Consider the following 24,116-nt stretch of genomic DNA (forward strand, 5'->3'; position numbering starts at 1 on the left):
TCAAGATTTTGACTTATGTTGGAATATGAACATCTGTATCCCTATTATGATAGAGCTGTGATTATAATGGTAGGGATTACCTGAGACCGCACTGATTTCTCCTGCTGTGGGGGATGGAGAGCAATAGACTCCTGAGGGCTGTGAAAGTGTCATGTAAGCAACTGTTTTGTGCTCAAAGAGAGCGTCTGTGCTCCACGGTAGTTGGGATATATTCTGTCCTCACTGAAACAATCCCTCCGCAGAGTACATTTTCAGCTAGTGATGCATTGGAGAAGTCTGCTGAAGTGGTTCAACTCCAGGCCTATTGAGAGTAGTGGACCCATGAAAAGTAGCCGCTTACCTTGCGGCTCCTTTCGGGTCCATTACAGGCCATTTTACGCTCCACTCATCTCTCCATCCTGCTGTTTAACCTCAACTGGGGGAAAGATCGAGGTGTTTAACATTCTGTTCTCTGGGGTTGTAAGGTTATGGCACAAAACGACCCTGTAGTTTTTTGGTTTCCTCTCACTTCCTGCCATTTTTGTTGGTACTTCCGCATGGACAGTGTCTGATAAAGGATGTACAAGTAGGAACGTTACTGGTCTGTCTGGTGACATTAGCCTGGGTCCCGTCTGCTTCTACTGAGGCAGAGACAGCCCCAGAGAGCTTTAAGTAAGCCATGATTAAGATGTATAAGTTACTTCAGTTGAAAAGGGCTAGGTACACTGTATGTGAAGTACAGGTAACTGCCAAAATAAAGGAAACCCAACATAGTGTCAATGTGGGGCCAGAACTTCAATGCGCCTTGGCGGAGATTCTACAAGTGTCTGGAACTCTATCGGAGGAATGCGGCACTATTCTTTCATGAGAAATTCCGTAAGTGTTCAATTGGGTTGAGATATGGTGACACACACACACACACACACTTTAAACCCCCTATGCTCCTTTGAGACCACTCTTTCAAAGTCACTGAGATCTTCCAGCTACGGTAGCTAAAATAATGGACAACTGGCCACTTCTATACATGACCCTAAGTATGATGGGATGTTAAGTGATTAACTCGGGAACCACACCTGTGTGGAAGCACACACTTTCAATATACACATGGTTAATCATGGGCATTAATCTGTAGTTGGTCCCCCCTTTGCTGCTATAAGTGGCGCAGTGGTCTAAGGCACTGCATCTCAGTGCTAGAGGTGTCACACTACAGACCCTGGTTCGATCTCGGGCTGTATCACAACCGGCCGTGATCGGGAGTCCCATAGGGCGGCACACAATTGGCCCAGTGTCATCCGGATTAGGGGAGGGTTTGGCTGGGGTAGACCATCATTGTAAAATTAGAATTTGTTCTTCACTCACTTTCCTAGTTAAAAAAAGAACAGCTTCCAACGTGTTTCCGCTGCTCCAGAGTCCAATGGCGGTGAGCTTTACACAACTCCAACCAACGCTTGGCATTGCACATGGTGGCTTCTCGGACATGGAAGCCCATTTCATGAAGCTCCCAACGAACAGTTTTTGTGCCAGCGTTGCTTCCGGAAGCAGTTTGGGACTCTAGTGAGTGTTGCAACCGAAGACGGGTGATTTCAATGCTCTACACGCTTCAGCACATGTCTGTGAGTTTGTGTGGCCTACCACTCCGCGGCTGAGTTGTTGCTGCTCCGAGACGACATGTCCACTTCACAATAACATCACTTCCAGTTGACTGGGGCAGCACTAGCAGGGCAGAAATGTGACAAACTGACTTGTTGGAAAGGTGGCAGCCTAGGATGGTTCCAGACCGGAACAACCAACCAAGATACGGCATCTTCACTCCCTGTCTGTCTGCGGTTCAGTGCTGGCTCAGGCCCTCATACTTGGCGCATATGGGTTATTGTTGCTGCATGGGCCCTTAGGCTCTGTCCAGTGTCCACCTCCTTAACCACACTCCCACTCCAAACACTGAACATAAGCAGACTGGCGGAAAGTGCTGACACCACAAAACCCCAGAGCCAAGGGGATTTACATATTAGACCTGACACTGGGATGATGTCATCCCTTCCAGCGCTAAACCTCTTGATCCTTTGTATCTATTGTTGTTTAAAGTTTTTTTTTTTTACACACACCATGACTCATCACACACATCACTGACATGAGCCCCCCCCCCCCCCCCCCCCCCCCCTTTTAGCTTCAAGAAGCTCTGCCAAAGGAGTGATCTCACCATTTATTTCTCACCAAGAAAAGTAGAGGCTGATCATGTTTCATGGAATTGTAACAGGTGCCCTTGACAGCAACAAGACCAGGTTCAAGACGACATTGGAATAGAGGTTGAAAGCTGTAAATTGCATGTTTTCTATTTGAGGTTTTGGTGAAAAAGGCTCTGTCCGCGTAGCAGTCTGAATAGGTCCCGTTCCAACTCACTGGACAGGGATCTTCCACTACTCTATCACCTCCAACAGTGGACCCATCCCATTCAGGAGCACAGGAAAGTACACTTCACATTGAAGCATTCAAGGTCAGTCCGCTGTCTTCAATTTGACAAGGACAGTGGTAACGGTGATAAGAATTGAACTAAGAAACTTGACAAAGAAAGAGGCTACTGCAGGATAAGAACTTTACAGGAGTGTTACGTTTGGTTTTAAAGCCTCTGTCTCCCAAATATCTATTCTGGTGAAACTCATTAAAGAGAGGGTGCATGTTGATTTGCCCTTGATTTGGTAGAGTGGATGGGAGGTGAACCCTGTTCAGCTGTGCTCTTCCAGCATTCCACACAGCTAAGTTGCCCTGCCATGTTCCATGTTGTTGTGTGGAAGCTAGCTGTCACGACTTCCGCCGAAAGTCGGTGCCTCTCCTTGTTCGGGCGGTGCTCGGCGGTCCTCTTTTTCCTTTGTCTTTGTTTTCACACACCTGTTTTCCATTTCACGATTACTTGTTCCTGTATTTAAACCCTCTGTTCCCCCCCCATGCTGTTGTGGGGATTATTACATGTTCAGTCAGGTTTGTTTTGATGCCTGGGTTTTTGACGGGTGCTGTGGTCACCCGTGCGTTATCTTTACCGTCTTGTTTTGGGTCAAGTGTAATTGTTACCTCCCACTTGTTGAGTAAACGTACGTTGCTCACTCATTCTGCTCTCGTGCGCCTGACTTCATGCACCAGCTACACTCACCATCTGACACTAGCGCCCCACTTCACTCCCTACGGTTGTTCTCCACTCTCACAGTAGCTAGCTCCTCACTTCACTCCCTACGGTTGTTCCCCACTCTCACAGTAGCTAGCTCCTCACTTCACTCCCTACGGTTGTTCCCCACTCTCACAGTAGCTAGCTCCTCACTTCACTCCCTACGGTTGTTCCCCACTCTCACAGTAGCTAGCTCCTCACTTCACTCCCTACGGTTGTTCCCCACTCTCACAGTAGCTAGCTCCTCACTTAATTTCCCATCGAGCCGCTGTGAATGAGAGAGGAATGCTGCACTTGGACAATGTGCCACTCGGCGCAACTCGTCTCGCTTCCGCGGCTTGTATTTTTAGCCAGTGTTCTCCTTGTCATTTTTTTTATCTTGCTTCCTCTATTTCCCTTTCTCTCACACTCTTTGTCTCTCTCTTTTTTTCTCTTTCGTCAGACCATGATCCAATGACCATGGATCCATGACTGCCACACTTGTTTTGAAGAGGTCTGGGCTGGTATCCACAAAGCGTCCCAGAGTAAGAGTGCTGATCTAGGATCAGTTTTGCCTCTTTTTTTTTATTTTTTAGATATGAATGAATATGATTTTTATATTGAAAGGTTGGGACCTGAGAAGATCAGCTCTCCTACTCTGAGTTGCTTTGTGTATACAGGCCCAGGGGTCAACAGAGGGAACATCTCTAAGAGAATGGGCTGTCAAGCAATCAATTTAATATAATGACCGCAAAATGGCAACATATTTATTGTAATAATGCCATAATAAGTGTATTGTAGCAAAGCTTTAGAAAGATTTGCTTTTGTTAGAGGATGCATCACATTTTATACCAACTCATTTTTCATTCCAGTTAATGACTCCATAAAAACCCCTGCGGCTACTTACTTGCAGTCATTTTTTTTTAGTCTGAAAAAAAACAACACTTACAGTAGCAATCAGTGCTCTCCACAATTGTTGATTGGGATGCAATCAGCAAATCAACATGAAAAGAAACAAGCAGATTCTCAGTGCAATCAGATAATCCATTGATCTCATCATGTTTTACCACGGCCTTTTTTTCCAATGGCCTCGGAAGCAGCGATTATGGCTGCCGCTGCGGTGTTTGGAGGAAAAAATGACACGGGCAATTTCGCCAGTTAATGTCTGTTTTTGTTTGTCACTAATCACTGTTTATTCATTGGCGCGGTGCCTGAAAAGCGTTGCATAATTTAACATTTGCTCAAACAGCTGTTGAACGCTACTCTGTGACCATGGGAAATCTGTTCAGCTGTGTGGCCACTTAAACCACGTTACGATTCTGAACACTGCTCTTTTTGTTTTCAACGCTAGCACTTTGTACGCTATCGTCGTCCACGGCAACGACGAGGAAAAGGGTGACAAGACTGAGTCATGTATTGGCAGCGTGCTTTGTTGACCTTTTGGCTAGTGCAGGGAGATTGACAAGGATGGGGTTTTCCCTGAGCTTGTAACATCACGTAAACATTAACTGACTGGAGTAATGATGTGTACCGTAGCGTCAGTGCCTTCTAGATATAGTAACGCTGTCTGTGTGTGCCGTGGTATGCTTAATATCACATGACCATGTTGATATGTTTTTCTAGCCTCTTTTAACTAGTGACGTTAGTGCCAACAAAAACTGAATCATTTTGTTTCTGAATTGGAAGCTCTGACGTTGGTTTCTTTCTGATTTTTTTTCTTCTTCACAGGACCTGAAAAAGCCATTTGATAAGTCCTGGAAAGACTATGAAACAAAAGTGTAAGTTTTTCAAAATATTTTACTACCGCCAATATGAAATTAGGTTCTGGCCAATTGACATTATTAGCTTAGAGTACGAAGACGATCAGATGATCAGTCCATTGTCTTTTGATCCGTTGGTTCATTCTATGGCCGTACTGTAGCAGTCGGTTCAACTGACTCTCAAGCGTTTTGATAACCTCTAGATATTGGTACTGTCATAGTAGTTATGCATTTGACTGTATATTTGTCATTTGGTATAGAGCCCGATTTGTATCACCATAAGCAATATTTTGAATGAGATGCAATGTGAAATGTCCTGTCTCATCTCTGTGCTTGTAATGACCACTACTCCCCAACCAACCTCACCTTGCAATCATCAATGAATACACCCAGAATAATAAGCCATCTTTACCCCTCTGTCTACACTGTGATTTCTGCATGCAACGGTATATGAAATTTTATAGTACTCTGATATATTTTCCAAGCTGCAAAGGACATTCTTTACTGAAAGGGTAATGCATTTTCTTCTGCCGCGCCAATCTGACGACGAGACGGTACTGACTTGTTGCTCCATTGACGCTCTCCGCTAGTCTGCTGTCAACGGAGGGCAGTACTATGCTTGGCCTAGAACATCGTTGTCCCATCTGCTCTGATGTTCTTTGAACTTTTCCGATCACAATCGGATGTGTTCTCATATCTCTAATCTCTTTGTCTGCGGTTATAATGAGACCTGTCCATGTTTTGCAGACCGAAAGAGATTAGACTCTCTGCCCCAAACTCCACTCTGGCCCCGACCGCCTTAAAGTTTGCGAGTAGCACCCTGACCATCGTCACCACAGAGTCACCACATTGTCACCACAGAGTCCCATTTTGTCTCCATCTCTGTGTCAACGGTCTTTGGTGGCGCTTGTGGCTGTTTTTTTTTAAGCTTTCTCTCTACTCCTATGCTTCTGGGCTGAGGATTTAAGGTGACAGCTTTGTAGGTGTTCTACTAATGAAAGCAGTCACATCTTGATGTCTTACCTAATGACAGTTTGAGTCTTAAAAAAAAAAAGGAAGCCAACCAATAAACCGAATATAACCCAGATGACTTTACCTGAGACGGATGAATGTTTGTGACGCAGCGGCAGGAACTGACTTCTTTTTAAGTGTCTTTTTGAATCAAATGTTTTCCGGAACAGCAGTAGATGATAGTCGACTTGCAGGAGCAGACCATAGTGCAGCGCTGGCTCATGCATTCACACCACTTTGACATCAGCTTGATGCCCCCCCCTCTCTGTCTTGTCTTTGTTGGTATGATCCGTTTGTAGTTTTTTTTTCCCCCCCTTGGTTCAGTTTCCTTTGGAATGGCCTTGTTGCATCTGTGTCTTGATGGTTCCAAATGGGCCAAGCTGTTCACTGACTGCAGGCAGAGGTGGGGAAAAATACAGGCAAGTCATTAACGTTGGTTTAGCGATGGGCCACAGTGACGAGGACCTAACACCCAAAGGCATGAGTGAGAGGCCGTCTGCTTTCAAATCTAAAACGAAAACAGGCGTCACTTAAGTCTCCCTAAGCTTCCTCATAGGAGGAGCCAAATGCTGCATCCTTTTTAAAGAGAATATGCTGAGCTAGAAAATAATGCCCTTTTGCATGGAATGCCCTCCCCCTTCCCTTCTGTATATTTCCTGTTTGGTGTGTGTCTGGTTGGAAATGCCCTTTGACCCCCCCCCCCCCACAACGATGTCACTTCCTGTCCCAGAACTAAGATCGAGAAGGAGAAGAAGGAGCACGCGCGGCAGCACGGCATGATCCGCACGGAGATCAGCGGGGCGGAGATCGCAGAGGAGATGGAGAAGGAGAGGAGGTTCTTCCAGCTGCAGATGTGTGAGGTGGGTAAGGAAAGAGATGGAGCTCAGGCCTGGGTTGCCAGGTTGGGCCATGTCCACAGCTGTAGTGGAGGGTTTTCTGACATTGTAAAATTCTGTCTCGCAGTATCTTCTCAAAGTGAACGAGATCAAGATCAAGAAAGGGGTGGACCTACTCCAGAATCTCATCAAATATTTCCACGCACAGTGCAAGTAAGTCCTGCAGTCAGTGAGCGTTTGACCAAGTGCTCACTTCGTGGAGAAAGCGGCTGATGTAGATTTGTCACTCCCCTTAGTTTTTTTCAGGATGGGCTGAAAGCAGTAGACAACCTCAAACCATCCATAGAGAAACTAGCCACAGACTTACACACGGTGAGTTCCTCAAGACTACTGTTGACATCTTCATGGGGTACATAAGGACTTCCCTTTCCTTCATCAGGTGTGCTGAATTCATCAAACATATTCTGTGTGACTCTGTAACCTTTTTTATGACCCCTGTGGCCTTTGTATGACCTTTCCAGATAAAGCAGGCCCAGGACGAGGAGAGGAAGCAGCTCACTCAGCTACGGGACGTCCTCAAGTCAGCGCTGCAGGTGGAGCAGAAGGAGGTAACACCCATAGACTTCGACCACTCTAGTGCCCCACAGTATGTTTTAGCATGAGCAGCGCCATTGAGGACTTTCACCATTAGGAGATTCTCATTTGGGCAGTCCGTCCTCAACTCCTCCTTCCTCTCCTCCATGACCCAGAAACTGATAAGTTGTTGAAGTGTGTTAATTTTGTTTGTAGTACGAACGAAGGAGTCTGCTACCCTCCGCGATTTAACTACTTCGGCTGCAAGCGCGGACGTGTTTTAAAATCCGCCCGCCCCCCCCCCCCCCCCCCTTTTGAATCAGGCGTTGTTGTCTCAAAGGAGAAAAGCATGCAAACATTTAAAAACCATATGGAACTTTTTCTATCATCTATAAAATGTGTTTTTACTTTACACATTTCATTTGGGATTCCACCCGTGTAAACATTTGCCTGATGCGCGAGTGGAGAGCCATTTCAAGCACATTTTCATCCACGTTCCCTCTCCTCGCCGTCTCTCTGCGATTTACCTTTGACCTTAAAAAAAAAAAAAAAAAGGAAGAGAGGAGGTAGGAGAAAGGACACAGGAGTTGAGCAAAACCAAATGAAATCCTCCCATTTAAGTAGTCAACTGGGTGGGACTTCTTATGGATTAAGGAAGGATCACATAATTCCATCCAGATCGCTCTCTCACACACACACACACACACACACACACACACACACACACACACAGCAACCCTCAAACTCTATAGGCCTAGCTAGTCTTTTCACTGTCTAATGCCCAAGTTAGTCATCCAATAATATAAGCCTGTAAGTCTGTATCTCATCTAGTCTGCCTCATTCATATCCTATGAGTGATGCACTTACATGTTCAAAACCCTGATGTACGTTACCAAAGCCCCCTTCACTCCCTGTCAACTTTAGCACGCTCATTGAGAGCAGTCATTAATGGTCGATGGTTAAGCACGCTGATGTGCTCAATGCTCTCGTTTGCCAGACGCTTTTATCCAAAGAGACGTACGGGTAACACACGTACTTCCGTACTTTCTGGCGTCGGCTACTACGTGGAGAACTAGTCTACTGTTTTTGCTACTGCCTCAATATCTTACCTGTCTGTTCTCCTCTTTGCTTCGCTGCCGCCGCCTCTTTGTGAACCAAGTCTAGGAGAGTAAGTGTGTCCTCAGCGCCCCCTTTGCTGTGCTTGTCTATCGGTGGTCGTGGTTTCAAGGAGAGTGAGAAGTTTGTCTGAAGCATTTTCAATAGAGAGCATTTGTTTCTGGGTTGTATTCATTAAGCACCAAATGTAAGAAAACACTCTGAACACAGTGAAATGCGAAGGTACTATCTGTACTTCTGAAAGACTTGTTTTTCATTTAAATTGTGCTACGTTGTGACTGAATGAGTACAACCCTGTCTTCCTAGATTTGTCTGTTGACAATGGTAACGTTAGACACAGAACCCTGAAGATGTTTCTTTAGAATATCTTTCAAAGGTCGTTGCCTTGGCCCCTCCCCCTCTCAGTTTCCCCTGTGACCTCACTAGTGCATGACCCCAAGGCTTTGCTTGTCATATATATATTTATTTATTTATTTATTTAGTGGCAGCATCTCAATAGTCTAGAGGCTCCCCTTCCTTGCCTTTTCTACTTCATCTGCACTAAAGCAAATCCCCCAGCCAGCATCCCGGTCTGCCATATTGCTCTCATATCCTAGATTTTATCCAGGATTTTTCAGATCAGTGCTGACAAAGGAAAATGAACAAGGAGAGGAAGCCACTTTAGACAATTGAGACTTACCACACCCACTGCAGTGTCTTGTGCCTTTGCCTACATAGATCCTTATGTGTGTGTGTGTGTGCGTGCGTGCGCTGGTATTGTTGAAGGATTCCCAGGTGCGACAGAGCGCTACCTACAGTTTGCACCAGCCGCAGGGAAACAAGGAGCACGGTACTGAGCGCTGTGGGAACCTCTACAAGAAGAGTGACGGGTCAGTGTTTCTCTCCTGTTGAACTTGCATCATCTTCAACAAACATTCAAATAACCAAATGGAAAGGCCAGACAAAACAAACACACAAAGTACACTCGTTGTGATGGCATTTATCCATAGGCCCACTCCGTATCTTTGGCGACCAACTATGTCTTTTTTTTTCAAAACCTTTTGCTTTGGGCCGGATGTGTCATGGGATCGTTCGTACATGCATCATCTATTAGCAGAATGTATTTCCGTTAGCCACCAAATCCCTAGTTTGAAAGACAACATTTTTTTTCTGGAAGCTGTGCTGTGTCATTTTCTATACATTTCCCCCCCACATGGGCCAGCCCCCTAGCTATTCAAGTTCCAGCCAATGAGCTTCAGCCACTCGCCATTTGAGCGACAGCTATCAAGATGCACACACAGCAGAGTGGGAGAGAGGGGCAATGACGTGGTGCACAATACTGTGTCTGCCCATATGTGACGTAGTACACGACGTTCGGGGGCCACTTTTGGCTCGTTGAGTGCTACTTTCAGAACTACTGGTTAAAAATAAATATATACAAAAGTACCAGAGAATCTCTGTTAATGTTCTTTTTATGTCTGGGTGTCTCCCCATAGACAGGAATACACTGCCCAAACTCTGCGTCATTTACTTAGGCCTGCACATACGGTGTAGTGTGTCACACTGGCGCTGGGATGTTATGTCGAAGTCTCTGTGTCATGGTGTGTGTGTGTGTGTGTGTCCCAGGATAAGGAAAGTGTGGCAGAAGAGAAAGTGTTCAGTGAAGAATGGATACCTCACCATATCACATGGGACGGTGAGTAATGTGAGAGCGTGCGCACACACACACACACACAGAGGGCAAGACAACCTACTCCTAGCCAGTTAGCGTTCATCTACAGTAAGGCTAGTGGGAAAGGGCGATACCTAGTCAGTTGCACAACTGAATGCCTTGAATGAATCAGAGAGGTGTGGGGGGGGGGCTGCCTTAATCGACATCCACGTCTTCGGCGCCCGGGGAACAGTGGGTTTAACTGCCTTGCTCAGGGGCAGAACGACAGATTTTTACCTTGTCAGCGCAGGGATTTGATCCAGCAAGTGGCTCTAGCCTGTTCGTTTACACTTCACCCATATTCAAGCCAGTCACTCGATCACACTAATTCTGTCATATCAGACTTCATCACTGTTTATCAAACCTTTTAGGCAACCAACATGTTTATTTCATCTCCAAGCACAATAAAACAGTTCCTATTGATTTCATTAACAATTTGCAAAATAGTTATACTGTTAACTTCGAAAAGCTGTTTCAACCATACATTGGCTTAGTTTACTGTCTGACCTGGCCTCCGGGAGAGATCCACCTGGGATCTATTCCTATCCTAAAATGCCCCCAGGCAACCCCAGACAAGTTCAATTATGGCACATCCTACCTAATTATCAGCTCTCTGCTAACTGGCAGCTTATCCACTAGTTTTGTCTTGTCTGATCCTGTCTTGTCCCGTCCTGTCTTATCCAGTCTGGTCGTCTCTTGTTTTGTCCTGTTGTCCCTATTTTCTTTTTATTCATATATATATATATATTTTAATTTCTCTTTATTCTTACCCTACTTTTCTGCTATTTCTTACTTTTTGGTTGTAGTTTACCGTCTTCATTATAATAAACATTTCCATGGGGAGGGTTCAGAGGTGGTAGAGCTACGGGGCGGGAGTGGGGATCAAGAGGACTCCAGAAAGTATTTGGTGCCTGGTGTACTTTTTTGTTGTGATTTTAATTTAATTACGTTTTTTAATTTTTTTATTTCGCTAAAATGTTGGTGGTATTAGTATTAATGTCAGTCACTCTTACACATCAACGAGTATTATATCTCTTGGATGCATCCCAAATGGCACCAATAGGGCTCGAAGTCAAAAGCCATTTGGGATGCAGCTCTTGTCAGGCTAGTTCACATAGCTACTTTCCCTGCACCTCTTCACCCGGGGTCTCACCAGCCTATTGATATCCTGCTCTGCTCTCACTGTAGTAGGCTCTACTTCCCTGCATTACACTAGATTTAATCTCTCTCGCTCTCTCTCTCGCGCTCTCTCTCTCGCTCTCTCTCTCTCGCTCTCTCTCTCTCTCTCTCTCTCGCTCTCTCTCTCGCTCTCTCTCTCGCTCTCTCTCTCGCTCTCTCTCTCGCTCTCTCTCTCGCTCTCTCTCTCGCTCTCTCTCTCGCTCTCTCTCTCGCTCTCTCTCTCGCTCTCTCTCTCGCTCTCGCTCTCTCTCTCGCTCTCTCTCTCGCTCTCGCTCTCGCTCTCTCGCTCTCGCTCTCTCTCTCGCTCTCTCTCTCTCTCTCTCTCTCTCTCTCGCTCTCTCTCTCGCTCTCTCTCTCTCGCTCTCTCTCTCGCTCTCTCTCTCGCTCTCTCTCTCGCTCTCTCTCTCGCTCTCTCGCTCGCTCTCTCGCTCTCTCGCTCTCTCTCTCGCTCTCTCGCTCGCTCTCTCGCTCTCTCGCTCTCTCGCTCTCTCGCTCTCTCGCTCTCTCTCTCTCTCGCTCTCTCGCTCTCTCGCTCTCTCGCTCTCTCGCTCTCTCTCTCGCTCTCTCTCTCTCTTTCGCTCTCGCTCTCGCTCTCTCGCTCTCTCTCTCTCGCTCTCTCTCTCTCTCGCTCTCGCTCTCTCTCTCTCTCGCTCTATCTTCCTCTTATTTGCTCTCTCCTCTGTCTCTTGCGTACTTTATCACACCCTCGCTCTATCCCTCGCCTTGCTCTCTTTCAAAATTCACACACACACATACACAAACACACCACACTTTCTCTACCTCTCTTCTTCCCCTTTCTCTCTCATAAAATAATATACCTCACATATGAGCTCTCCCTCCTCTCCCTGGCCAACCAGCTGTATGTAGAGGTCGAAGCAGGGAAAGCAATCAGGGATGGTTTTTAAGCACCCTGAGCTGAGCCCCAGCCATGGCCTGGTTTCATCCTCCACTGCAGAGCAGAACCACAGTACAGAAGCTAATCCTCCATGGACAGGCCCATTCTGACAGACCTTAACCCCTAAATATTACTTATGAAAACTGCATACGAGAGCCTGGCTATTAGTGTTATGTTATGATGTAATAAATAATGGAGAAAGGAAGGTGAATTTTGCAGTGGTTTATTCTATGCTGTGCTGATTCTCAAGTAGCTCTGCAGTCCAGGACCTGTATCAGATTGTTGTAATGTACATCGTGTTTTATAGTAAGCATAATATGTTTTCGTTGATGCATATATTTTGAGTGCATGTCGGCTAAATGAATGCTTTTATCCAGGTACAGTGCACACCTCTTCTGGTGAATATGGTTATTGTGATGGACCACTTCAGGGGTCAGCATGCTTCAGTTCGGCTGACCCCTAGCTGAACTCTGCTAGCTGAACCGAACGAGTGTGCTCGCATATTCATTTAAAAGATCTTCGCTTGAAAAACGAGAAAAAAAGCTGTTTGTCCATTTTGAGACGCCGTAGCCAGAATAGTCCAAATTAATCTAAGATAAAGCAAGAAATCTGTCCTTAATTTGCCGTGGAGATCTTAGTCGCGCAGTTTTACATCTAACTATGTTTGGGTGCAGTATTTTTCGGTGAAAGAATGTGGATGAAAACGAGTCGTCCCTCGATGAATGACAACAAAGACTATTAGATCCCAACTGTTAACCAATCACCGACGAAGGGGCGTAGTCATAATATATGCACCAACTTTTCCAACCTGTTTCTGGTAGCATGTGGACAGCTTTAGTGATCAAACTTACCGATGTGATGACTATAAGAGGGAGCACTTTATTTTTGTTCTGGTGGGAAGGGTGCATTTTCCTTAATGCCTTGCATTCGCTGATTCTCATGTTCTTTCCTGTCCTCCCTTCGTTCAGGCGAACCGACCGCCGGCCAAACTCAACCTCCTCACCTGTCAGGTGAAACATAACCCAGAAGAGAAGAAGAGCTTTGACCTCATCTCACGTAGGTTTACCCCTTCTTTTTACTCCCTTCCCTTCTGTTCTCTTCTATTTTCTTATCTCTCTTCTGTCCTCTCTGCTCACTATTCATCTTCGCTCTCTTCTGTCCTCTCTGCTCTCTATTCATCTTCGCTGTCTTCTGTCCTCTCCGCTCTCTCTTCTCTTCGCTCTCTTCTGTCCTCTCCACTCTCTATTCTCCTCTCGTCTCCCTCTTCTGTCCTCTCCTCTGTATTCTCTTCGCTCCTGTCCTCTCCGCTCTCTATTCTCTTCTCTCTCTCCTGTCCTCTCTTCTCCCTCTTCTGTCCTCTCCTCTGTCCTCTCTTCTCCCTCTTCTGTCCTCTCCTCTCCCTCTTCTGTCCTCTCCTCTATTCTCTTCTCCCTCTTCTGTCCTCTCCTCTGTATTCTCTTCGCCCTCTATTCTCTTCGCTCTCTTCTGTTATCTTCGCTCTCTTCTGTCCTCTCTGCTCTCTATTTTCTTCTCTCTCCTGTTTTCTCTTCTCTTCGCTCTCTTCTGTCCTCTCTTCTCTTCGCTCTCTTCTGTCCTCTCCGCTCTCTATTCTCTTCTCTTCGCTCTCTTCTGTCCTCTCCGCTCTCTATTCTCTTCTCTCTCCTGTCCTCTATTGTCTTCTCTCTCTCCTGTCATCTCTTCTCTTCGCTCTCTTCTCTCTCTCCTGTCCTCTATTCTCTTCTCTCTCTCCTGTCCTCTCCGCTCTCTATTCTCTTCTCTTCTCCCTCTTCTGTCCTCTGTGTTTCACAGAAGTACCTCTACAAATGGGCTTTGCTCCATTCTCAAAGCCTGGCTTTTAGACACTACAGAACAAGGAGGGATGATGTGTTGGGACTAATGACAGCTCATAGAGTAGAGATATCTACTGCAGACGAACTAGAGAGGAGAATCACAGAAAATGAAAAGTGGTTGATATGGTCTATGTCTGGATTATAAGGGAACATCTGAGTTTTTCCGTGGAATGAGGGCAGCGGGAAAGGAGTTGGGAACAGTTGAATCGCTGTAAGATTCATATTCCGGGAAGACTCTGTACTTTGTGTGTCCACACCGGCTTCTCCGAATCAGCAGCCTATTTAGAATTTCATCCACGTTCATCTGTTCCCTGTGTCCTCACATAATCTCATGTAACCAAGGGAGATTCACCCTCTTCTTTCTTTGTTCGCCCTCTTTCTTCAGTCAGGTTTTTGGGGATGTGCGTTGCGTTTAGCTGAGAGGTGAAGTTCATAAACACTGGGCCAGAACTAAGTGCTCACATCAGGCCGTCACCCTGCTGTCAAAGGACAATATTACTGCTTCAGGATATGAAAGGGCTTGTTCTGGTGGAAACAAGCCTTTGAGAGAGAGAGAGACTGTCAGAACTCCCAGCTGTCAGGGGATCTGAATTGTAGATCAGTCAGATCTGGAGGAGGATAAAGTACAATAGGACGAGGATAAAGTACAATAGGACGAGAGGATAAAGTACAATAGGACGAGAGGATAAAGTACAATAGGACGAGAGGATAAAGTACAATAGGACGAGAGGATAAAGTACAATAGGACGAGAGGATAAAGTACAATAGGACGAGAGGATAAAGTACAATAGGACGAGAGGATAAAGTACAATAGGACGAGAGGATAAAGTACAATAGGACGAGAGGATAAAGTACAATAGGACGAGAGGATAAAGTACAATAGGACGAGAGGATAAAGTACAATAGGACGAGAGGATAAAGTACAATAGGACGAGAGGATAAAGTACAATAGGACGAGAGGATAAAGTACAATAGGACGAGAGGATAAAGTACAATAGGACGAGAGGATAAAGTACAATAGGACTTCCTCCAGGTTTTTACTTTGTTGTACAGTACAATAGGATGTTTGGTAAACGTTTACCTCTGTCTTACATAGATTCCACATACAGTCAAATGTCAACTGTTGTCGCCTCATCTATTGTACTGTTGGGATGCTGTTACACTTATGTGGGACTTTTACTGTTTGTACTGTAGTTGAGTGTCTCTTCCTGCATGTACTGTAGTTGACAGTGTCTCTTCCTGCATGTACTGTAGTTGACAGTGTCTCTTCCTGCATGTACTGTAGTTGACAGTGTCTCTTCCTGCATGTACTGTAGTTGACAGTGTGTCTTCCTGCATGTACTGTAGTTGACAGTGTCTCTTCCTGCATGTACTGTAGTTGACAGTGTGTCTTCCTGCATGTACTGTAGTTGACTGTCTGTCTTACTGTGTGTACTGTAGCTGACTGTCTTACTGTGTGTACTGTAGCTGACTGTCTGTCTTACTGTGTGCACTGTAGCTGACTGTCTTACTGTGTGTACTGTAGCTGACTGTCTTACTGTGTGTACTGTAGCTGACTGTCTGTCTTACTGTGTGTACTGTAGCTGACTGTCTTACTGTGTGTACTGTAGCTGACTGTCTTACTGTGTGTAATGTAGTTGACTGTCTTACTGTGTGTACTGTAGATGACTGTCTTACTGTATGTAATGTAGTTGACAGTGTGTCTTACTGTGTGTACTGTAGCTGACTGTCTTACTGTGTGTACTGTAGCTGACTGTCTGTCTTACTGTGTGTACTGTAGCTGACTGTCTTACTGTGTGTACTGTAGCTGACTGTCTTACTGTGTGTACTGTAGCTGACTGTCTTACTGTGTGTACTGTAGCTGACTGTCTTACTGTGTGTACTGTAGCTGACTGTCTTACTGTGTGTACTGTAGCTGACTGACTGTCTGTCTTACTGTGTGTACTGTAGCTGACTGTCTGTCTGTCTTACTGTGTGTACTGTAGCTGACTGTCTTACTGTGTGTACTGTAGCTGACTGTCTTACTGTGTGTACTGTAGCTGACTGTCTTACTGTGTGTACTGTAGTTGACTGTCTTACTGTGTGTACTGTAGCTGACTGTCTGTCTTACTGTGTGTACTGTAGCTGACTGTCTGTCTTACTGTGTGTACTGTAGCTGACTGTCTGTCTTACTGTGGCTCTCAGCTCTTACATGTTCTGGTCTTTGATAAATGTCTTGTTCCACTATGTCTCTGACCCACCCACCCCTATCACCCCCCCCCCCCCCTTCTTCTCTTTTAGATGACAGAACCTATCACTTTCAGGCCGAGGACGACCCAGAATGTCAGATGTATGTATTCCTTCCTTTGTGTTTGTGTGTGTACAGGTCATGTGAGTGTGTCCTGTTGATCCCCCATACATCTTTCCACACACAACCCACACGTTTCCATCACGTTTGGGTTGTGTGTGTGTGTGTGTGTGGGGGGAAAGGTGTGTCCTGTTTCTCCCATACCTCTTCTCACAGTTAACACATCAATTTTTCCACCCTCTAGTCTAACCCAATGTTGACCCTGCCCTCACCCCATCCTCACACACACACGCGCTAACTTCCCCTCCCCCTGTGTGTGTGTGTTTTCAGATGGATCTCTGTGCTGCAGAACAGCAAGGAGGAAGCGCTGAATAATGCCTTTAAGGGGGACCAGCACGTTGGAGAGAACAACATAGTCCAGGAACTGACCAAGGCCATCCTGGGAGAGGTCAAGAGGATGACCGGCAACGACATCTGCTGCGACTGCGGCGCTCCCAGTGAGTGACCGGGCGTCACATACATGTTAATACATACACACACACTTGACACAACACACACACACACACACACACACACACAATACCACCTATGTATAATTCATCATACAGCCTTTATGAATGCACAAAGTGTATGAAGGAGCCATGAACTGTTTTACTTTATTGTGCTAGACGTCACTTATTAATGTACGGGTTATTCATAGAGATGGTTACCAAAGTGTTATATGAGTGTAATGAACAACTCCATGTGGTCACTTGACACCGACATTGTAGGGAATGCCCATGAGACAGTTATGTAGGTTTGACTGCAGCCTGTCGTTAACCTGTATCAGAAATAGCTCTTCCCCACTAAGCACATGCAGGTAGTTCCTGTTAAGGACACTGTTACCTACATACCTGTTACCTCTCTCTCTTCTTCTTTTTTTCTCTCTCTCGCTCTCTCTCGCTCTCCCCTCGCTTGCCCCTCTCTCGCGCTGCTCTCCCCTCGCTTGCCCCTCTCTCGCGCTGCTCTCCCCTCGCTTGCCCCTCTCTCGCGCTGCTCTCCCCTCGCTTGCCCCTCTCTCGCGCTGCTCTCCCCTCGCTTGCCCCTCTCTCGCGCTGCTCTCCCCTCGCTTGCCCCTCTCTCGCGCTGCTCTCCCCTCGCTTGCCCCTCTCTCGCGCTGCTCTCCCCTCGCTTGCTGCTCTCCCCTCGCTTGCCCCTCTCTCGCGCTGCTCTCCCCTCGCTTGCCCCTCTCTCGCGCTGCTCTCATCCTCTCTCACCCTCTCTCGCTCTCCCCTCGCTTGCCCCTCTCTCGCGCTGCTCTCATCCTCTCTCACCCTCTCTCGCTCTCCCCTCGCTTGCCCCTTTCTCTCGCTCGCTGGCTGCTTGCCCCTTTCTCTTGCTCACTGCTCGCCCCTCTCTTGCCCTCCGCCCTCTCTCGCTCTCCGCCCTCTCTCGCTCTCCCCTCGCTTGCCCCTTTCTCTCGCTCGCTGGCTGCTTGCCCCTTTCTCTCGCTCGCTGGCTGCTTGCCCCTTTCTCTCGCTCACTGGCTGCTTGACCCTTTCTCTCGCTCACTGCTCGCCCCTCTCTTGCCCTCCGCCCTCTCTCGCCCTCCGCCCTCTCTCGCTCTCCGCCCTCTCTCGCTCTCCGCCCTCTCTCGCTCTCCGCTTGCTCTCGCTCTTCGCTCGCTCGCTCTCATCCTCTCCTCTCGCTCTTTTTTTCTCCTCTCGCTCGCCATCCTCTCCGCTCGCTCTCTCGCTCTCCCTCCCTCCCCATAATCTCTCTCTCTCCCTTCTTCCCAGACCCTACCTGGCTCTCCACTAACCTGGGCATCCTGACCTGTATTGAGTGTTCTGGGATCCACAGGGAGCTGGGAGTCCATTACTCTAGGATCCAGTCCCTCACATTGGATGTACTCAGCACCTCTGAACTCTTGGTAAGAAGCAATTTTGTGCTAGAACGCTCAGCACACATCAGCTAGTTTCACATTATGGCGATGTGGCACTGGGAGGTTAGGCACAGTCATGTTGGGAAGTACACAGGTGGCACATCCACTTAGGTTAGTTAGCAAAACCTTGGGAAACACTGGCTCTCCCAGTGCATTGCCATTCTTGCTGTTATAATGGGAGAATCTCAGTAGTATGTCCTTGATTCCTCGCGTCATCTCTCCTCCTTTTCAAAACTCATTGGATGAGAAGGTCAGAAGTCACTTCTGGAAATCGAATTGAGATTCTCCCAATGTGAAAACACATCCACAGTGCAGCTGATGATTTACTGCTGGTGGGAGAGTACCAAGTATACCAACGCCCATGTCCTGATTCTACTGAACTCTCCACCCTCTGCTGCGCTCCATTGGGATTAGATACAGTACAGTATTACAGAAGCTTGGAGCTGCTTCCACTTTGCATATTTCACATTTCATCTGGCTTTCTAATATCAATTTGGTGCAATTTATTGGCCGTAAATCATTTGGGGCTGAAATGTTTTTGCCGCTAATTCGAGATGATTGCCCTTGTTAAGATGCCAGGAGGTGTAATCATTAGCCAAACAGTTGCAAAAAAAACACATTTGTTTTGCAACTAAAACTAGAGTTTCTGTTGGAAAAATTCAGGTAGGTCCCTTCTTCGTTCCGTTTGTGTTTCCGCTTAGGAAACGTTTTGCAACAGAATCTGTGGAACGAATACGCCCCGGTCTTTCACATTATTTGGCCACAAGGAGATGGGTGGAACGTGTGCAGAGCGCGCACACACACACACACACACACACACACACACACACACACACACACACCATTTTGATTTTAAGCATTTGCTGAAGTAGCGGAGCAGAATAAATGGAGTATGAGCTGAATGTGTACAGTATAAACTGTACTGTAGCACCCTCCGATAGGAGGCTCATTTGCACTTGTATGGACTGTCGCTCTGGTAAGCTCTTAACTGTTTGTGTGTTGCCATGAAGCTGGCCAAGAACGTGGGGAATGCAGGCTTTAACGACATCATGGAGGCGTGTCTATCTGCGGAAGATGTGGTCAAACCCAACCCTGCCAGTGACATGTAAGTTCTCTGTCTCTCTCTCTCCCCCACTTCCTATCCCACTAGTTATCTTGCTTTTTCCTCTGGCTCTTTCCTCACACGCAAACACTCTATCCTCTCCTTCTTTCATCAGTCTCCCTGTCCCTTTCTCTACCTTCTCAGGTTCACATTACAGTAGCCCCCCTACCCAGACCCCCCCCCCCTGAAGGTGACTGTAAGGAGGTGACCTAAATGGCACCCTATTCCCTAATATAGTGGCCTACTTTTGACCAGGACACCTAAGGCTCTGGTCACAATTAGGACAGTATGTAGGGAATATGGTACCATTCAGGAAGCAGCCTTAGAGCGGTTGGGCCCGTGACCTTCCAGTTACCTATTGGCAACATGTCACCACAGACACTCATACCCATTCATTATGGATGGAGCAATAAGGAAGGCATCACTAACTGAACACATTTTTATTCATTAAGCTTAAGAGAATTCTATGCGTTCTGTTGTTGTTGGCACATGACTCGGTGTACAAGCCAAGTCAAATTGAGCACACACATAAGAAACCTAATGCCTCCCTCTAGTTGAATTAAACGTTTTAGTTTAAGCTCTGAGCTCATTTATGGCTGTAAGTATCAGATACAGGTCGGTTTGGCTGCTTACAGTCATTCATTTGGAATTCTGTAGGCAGAAGTAAATAATGGATTCTGGGCCCTTCAGACACAACTAAACATCATTCGACCCAAATATACCTTCTGGCTGAACTATCCCTTTTTTTGTCTGTGGCCTTTCTTCTTCTGGTGCAGGCAAGCCCGTAAGGACTTCATCACAGCCAAGTACACCGAGAAGCGTTTCGCCAGGAGGAAGTGTCCAGACGGGGTGTCCAAGCTGCACACCCTGTGTGACGCGGTGAAGGCCCGGGACATCTTCTCTCTGATCCAGGTGTACGCTGAGGGAGTTGACCTGATGGAGCCCATCCCCCTGGCCAACGGACATGTGAGTCTACATGTCCACACCAATACCCCCTGTCACACGAGCGTGCTGACCCCAGGCATACCGTGCTGGTACAGATATTTTTTTATCCACATTGTCCTTTCCAGGCCATCACTCAACAGCTCGGCTTGGCTCTGCTTGGCTCAGTAGTGTGAATTAACCCCAACTCTCAATTGAGAGGTGGGGTTGGGAACACGACTGTGCATCAACATTTGGTCTGTCCAGGTGCTCTCAACTGCCACAGCTGTAGTGGAATTCAAATGGCAGTATTTTGGTTCATTCTCTTTGCTGGGCTGTGAAAAACAACTGCTCCTGGGAGTGTAAATGCTTTGTATAATAGATCAACCATCACTACAAACACCTGGCTCACATTCAGGGCTATTACTGCTTTTACTGCCTATAGCAAAGCAGACTGCCGAAAGGGAGCATATGCGCAGATTTTCATCAAAGTCCCAGTGTTTCTCGGTGTCAGCCGCTCCATTTTGGCTCTGCTATGTCTTTGTGTCCCCGAGGTCTCACCACGGCCATTTTGGATCTTCTGTGTGTGTGGTTGCAGGAACAAGGAGAGACGGCCCTTCACCTAGCGGTCAGACTAGTGGACAGGACCTCGCTCCATATCGTCGACTTCCTCACTCAAAACAGGTAAGGGAATAAAAGTAAACGTCAATGAGCTTTTTGTAGAAACACGACCCGTCATAAACAGTCACAACGGCGTATGACGACTGACTTTAACACGGTCGTCACACAAAACTACTCGGTTATTGTTTTTTTTAACACAGTCCCACAGAATGCAAATTCATTTGTTCAGAACAAGTGCTGGAATAATGCTGATGAGGTGACGTCTGTTCTCCCCCACAGTGTGAACCTGGACAAGCAGACAACTAAAGGCAGCACGGCCCTCCACTACTGCTGCCTGACTGACAACATGGAGTGTTTGAAACTGCTGCTGCGTGGCAAAGCATCCATAGACATTGGTAAGAGAACATTACATCTCTCTTCTACTGGGAAGGACTGGTTTGGAAACGGCACGGATACAAAATGCTAGTGTAGACTTTGTTAATTGTTGTCGAGTGTAGTGCAAGAAACGGATTCCTGTCGACCATTAACCTGATTTTATGTTTTAATTCATAGCTATAGAAATGATAACTAATAGACTGCCAAACAGAATTATTAAGACACACACACATAGAAGCTTGTTTTGGTCAGGCCGAGTTCCCAGAGGCCCTTGGTTTGCCAAGAGACCCTACTTTGTCACAACAGCTCAAACGCTCTGCTTCAGTCTGACTCCATACAAACCAGGCCCACGATAAGAACAAGATGATGGTGAGAGAGAGAGAGAGAGAGAGAGGCACACAGACTATTTAGTGTGGGAATCCTGCTAATGATCTCTCTCCAGCAACGGAGTTGACAAAGGAACAGGGGGCCATGGTCTGTGGATCGGCGTGTGTCTTTATGTGCCCGAGGAACCTCCTTGTTTCACACACTATCTAGTTTACAGAGACGGGGAGGTGTTGTTACAAACGCGGCTGTTGACAAACATGGCGAAGCAGTAGGCGCCCTGGCAGCCTATAGAGGCATGCTAGCGTTGTGTTGACAGGCTGTTGAGTTGGGTGTAGATATCTTCCTAATTCATGCTGTCGTAGCCTAGAGGTGATAATTGTCTCGGGTTACTTGTCAGTGCTCATCTATGAGGTGTTGATCTCGAGTGGTGGAGGACACAGGGTATAATTTAGTGACTGGATGAAGATGTCTTCCTGTAGCGAATGAGTCTGGGGAGACGCCGCTGGACATCGCTAAGAGACTGAAGCACCTGCAGTGTGAGGAGCTGGTGAGTGGTGTGTGTGTGTGTGTGTGTGTGTGGTGAGTGGTGTGTGTGTGTGGTGAGTGGTGTGTGTGTGTGTGGTGAGTGGTGTGTGTGGTGAGTGGTGTGTGTGTGGTGAGTTCATGGTGTGTGCAAGATAGAGAGTGACTCCTCATCTCCATGCTTTATTTGAGCCATTAATCACTGTCAGTGTGTGTGTGTAGCTGAACACGGCGTTGGCGGGGAAGTTCAACGTCCACGTGCACGTAGAGTACGAGTGGCGTCTGCACCATGAAGACATGGACGAGAGTGACGAGGACCTGGATGAGAAGGTGAGGGTGAGGACTCACTTCAGATTATACACACACACACACAGACTCACCATGAACTCACCACACACACACACACACACACACACACAAAAGTACATATGTACATACATAACACAAACACACATTGATTACCTTTCTATAACTTTTTGACCCCTGTCCTCCCTCAGCCCAGCCCCCACCGGCGAGAGGAACGCCCGGTCAGCTGCTACACCCCTGGCTCCAACTCCCAGCGCCAGCCCAGCCCTGCTTCGTTGGCACGCGAACCTGCCAGCCTGGCCAAGGACAAGCAGCGTGGTGGGTACATGCCCAGCCTGGTCAACAACGAGACCTACGGCACCATCCTCGACGCCAGCCCCCCCGTGCCCGGGGGGCTCACCCCCACCTCTGCTCCCCCTCTTCCCCCACGGAACATAGGTGCTTTGTCTTTCTCTTTTGATGTGATAGCAAGGTGGGTGCTGCATGTATAGAGAGCCACATTCGTCTGGCCAAACGTTCCAAATTCTATGAACAAGTTTAGTTTGTTCAGGGAATCCGTGTGAATGCTATTTGAGCACTGATTTTCTTTTAGTTTCAGAATGTTCAAAAACAATGCTCCTGATTTTGAAGTTGATAAACGTGATCCATATCAAATGACCCCGGCATCGAGCCCATTTCAACCCAGATTCACCTCGTCCTCCTCGTCATTTTTGGAGAATTATATTTATAATACATGCCCAATGGGTTCAGTTCAAATAGAGGGAAATCTCAATTTGGCCTCGTCTCTGTCATAGAGTGTAGATGGCCTTCTCTAATTAGTGCATGGCCCCATGGTGACTTGTGTGGCGCTCTGACCTATTTGAAGGGCCGAGAGGACTCTGGGTAGGGAGCATGGGCAGTTACATTGGCGGCGACAGAGTGAGCTAGTGAGTTACTTTTCCAAAAAGTTCTCCGTCTGTGCTCCATAGTCCATGATGAGAGGCAGACTGAAAATAACCCAACATATCACTGGAAGTCAATTTGAACTCAATAGAAAATAGCCCACACACGTTCAATTCCTGAATAGAATTTTGCATCCGACTGCTCACATTCCACCGTGCTGAACAATTTGATTCAACTCGCTCACTTCGAAGCGCGTGTTGTCTTTACCACAAAGAGCATCGGCCATCTGCAGCTCCTCTCCAGCAAACTTGACTTTGGGCAGTCTTATCTATTTAATTCCAGGAGTAGCCTTATCTTTCTGTGTTCTACTTTGGTGTCAAGTCTCAATCAATCAATGGAAAAATGTCTTTTTACAAAGCCCTTTTTAACAGCGGCAGTTATCGGAAAGTGCTTTACAGATACCCAGCCATAAAGCCCAAAGAGCAAGCGATGCATGTCTCCAGGTGCCAAAGCATATCTTCTCTCCCACTCCTCCCTCCCCAGTCCAGTCATCAGGGTCCTCTGGGTGGAAGCCTGGCTCTATAGACCTGGGGGTTCGACAGAGGTCCTCCTCAGACCCCCCCAATATCCACCCCCCCGTACCCCCCATGAGGGTCACCTCAACCACGGGTAGGCACCTCTCCTCCAGGCCTTGTTGTCTGAATACATCATAATAATAACCACAATCAGTATCGTAAAATAATGATTGTACATAGTGTTATTGTCGATAGGTCATGTTACAGTGTTAATAGAAGGCACATGCAGTATGTTTACAACATCATGTACAA

General features: G+C 46.9%; 1 protein-coding gene across 9 annotated transcripts in view; it reads left to right on the forward strand.

The window, feature by feature from the left end:
- LOC139384226 (ArfGAP with SH3 domain, ankyrin repeat and PH domain 2a) overlaps positions 1-24,116 on the forward strand; it is a 90,254-nt gene that overhangs the window by 57,416 nt on the left and 8,722 nt on the right. For 2 of the 9 annotated variants that reach the window (XM_071128957.1, XM_071128959.1), the window contains exons 5-23: positions 4,841-4,890; positions 6,614-6,743; positions 6,847-6,932; positions 7,016-7,091; positions 7,241-7,327; positions 9,174-9,277; positions 10,014-10,083; positions 13,141-13,228; positions 16,303-16,351; positions 16,640-16,806; positions 18,088-18,221; positions 19,244-19,338; positions 20,112-20,301; positions 20,855-20,940; positions 21,157-21,272; positions 22,059-22,126; positions 22,324-22,437; positions 22,599-22,845; positions 23,833-23,958. In XM_071128957.1, the coding sequence (XP_070985058.1) occupies positions 4,841-4,890; positions 6,614-6,743; positions 6,847-6,932; positions 7,016-7,091; positions 7,241-7,327; positions 9,174-9,277; positions 10,014-10,083; positions 13,141-13,228; positions 16,303-16,351; positions 16,640-16,806; positions 18,088-18,221; positions 19,244-19,338; positions 20,112-20,301; positions 20,855-20,940; positions 21,157-21,272; positions 22,059-22,126; positions 22,324-22,437; positions 22,599-22,845; positions 23,833-23,958 (2,083 nt within the window). Of the gene's footprint in view, positions 1-4,840; positions 4,891-6,613; positions 6,744-6,846; positions 6,933-7,015; positions 7,092-7,240; positions 7,328-9,166; positions 9,278-10,013; positions 10,084-13,140; positions 13,229-16,302; positions 16,352-16,639; positions 16,807-18,087; positions 18,222-19,243; positions 19,339-20,111; positions 20,302-20,854; positions 20,941-21,156; positions 21,273-22,058; positions 22,127-22,323; positions 22,438-22,598; positions 22,846-23,737; positions 23,959-24,116 lie in introns of all 9 variants that reach the window. The other 7 variants (XM_071128956.1, XM_071128955.1, XR_011628820.1 and 4 more) reach the window with 6 other exon arrangements.

Source organism: Oncorhynchus clarkii, chromosome 25, assembly GCF_045791955.1.
Source record: "Oncorhynchus clarkii lewisi isolate Uvic-CL-2024 chromosome 25, UVic_Ocla_1.0, whole genome shotgun sequence".
NCBI classification, from domain to species: domain Eukaryota; kingdom Metazoa; phylum Chordata; class Actinopteri; order Salmoniformes; family Salmonidae; genus Oncorhynchus; species Oncorhynchus clarkii.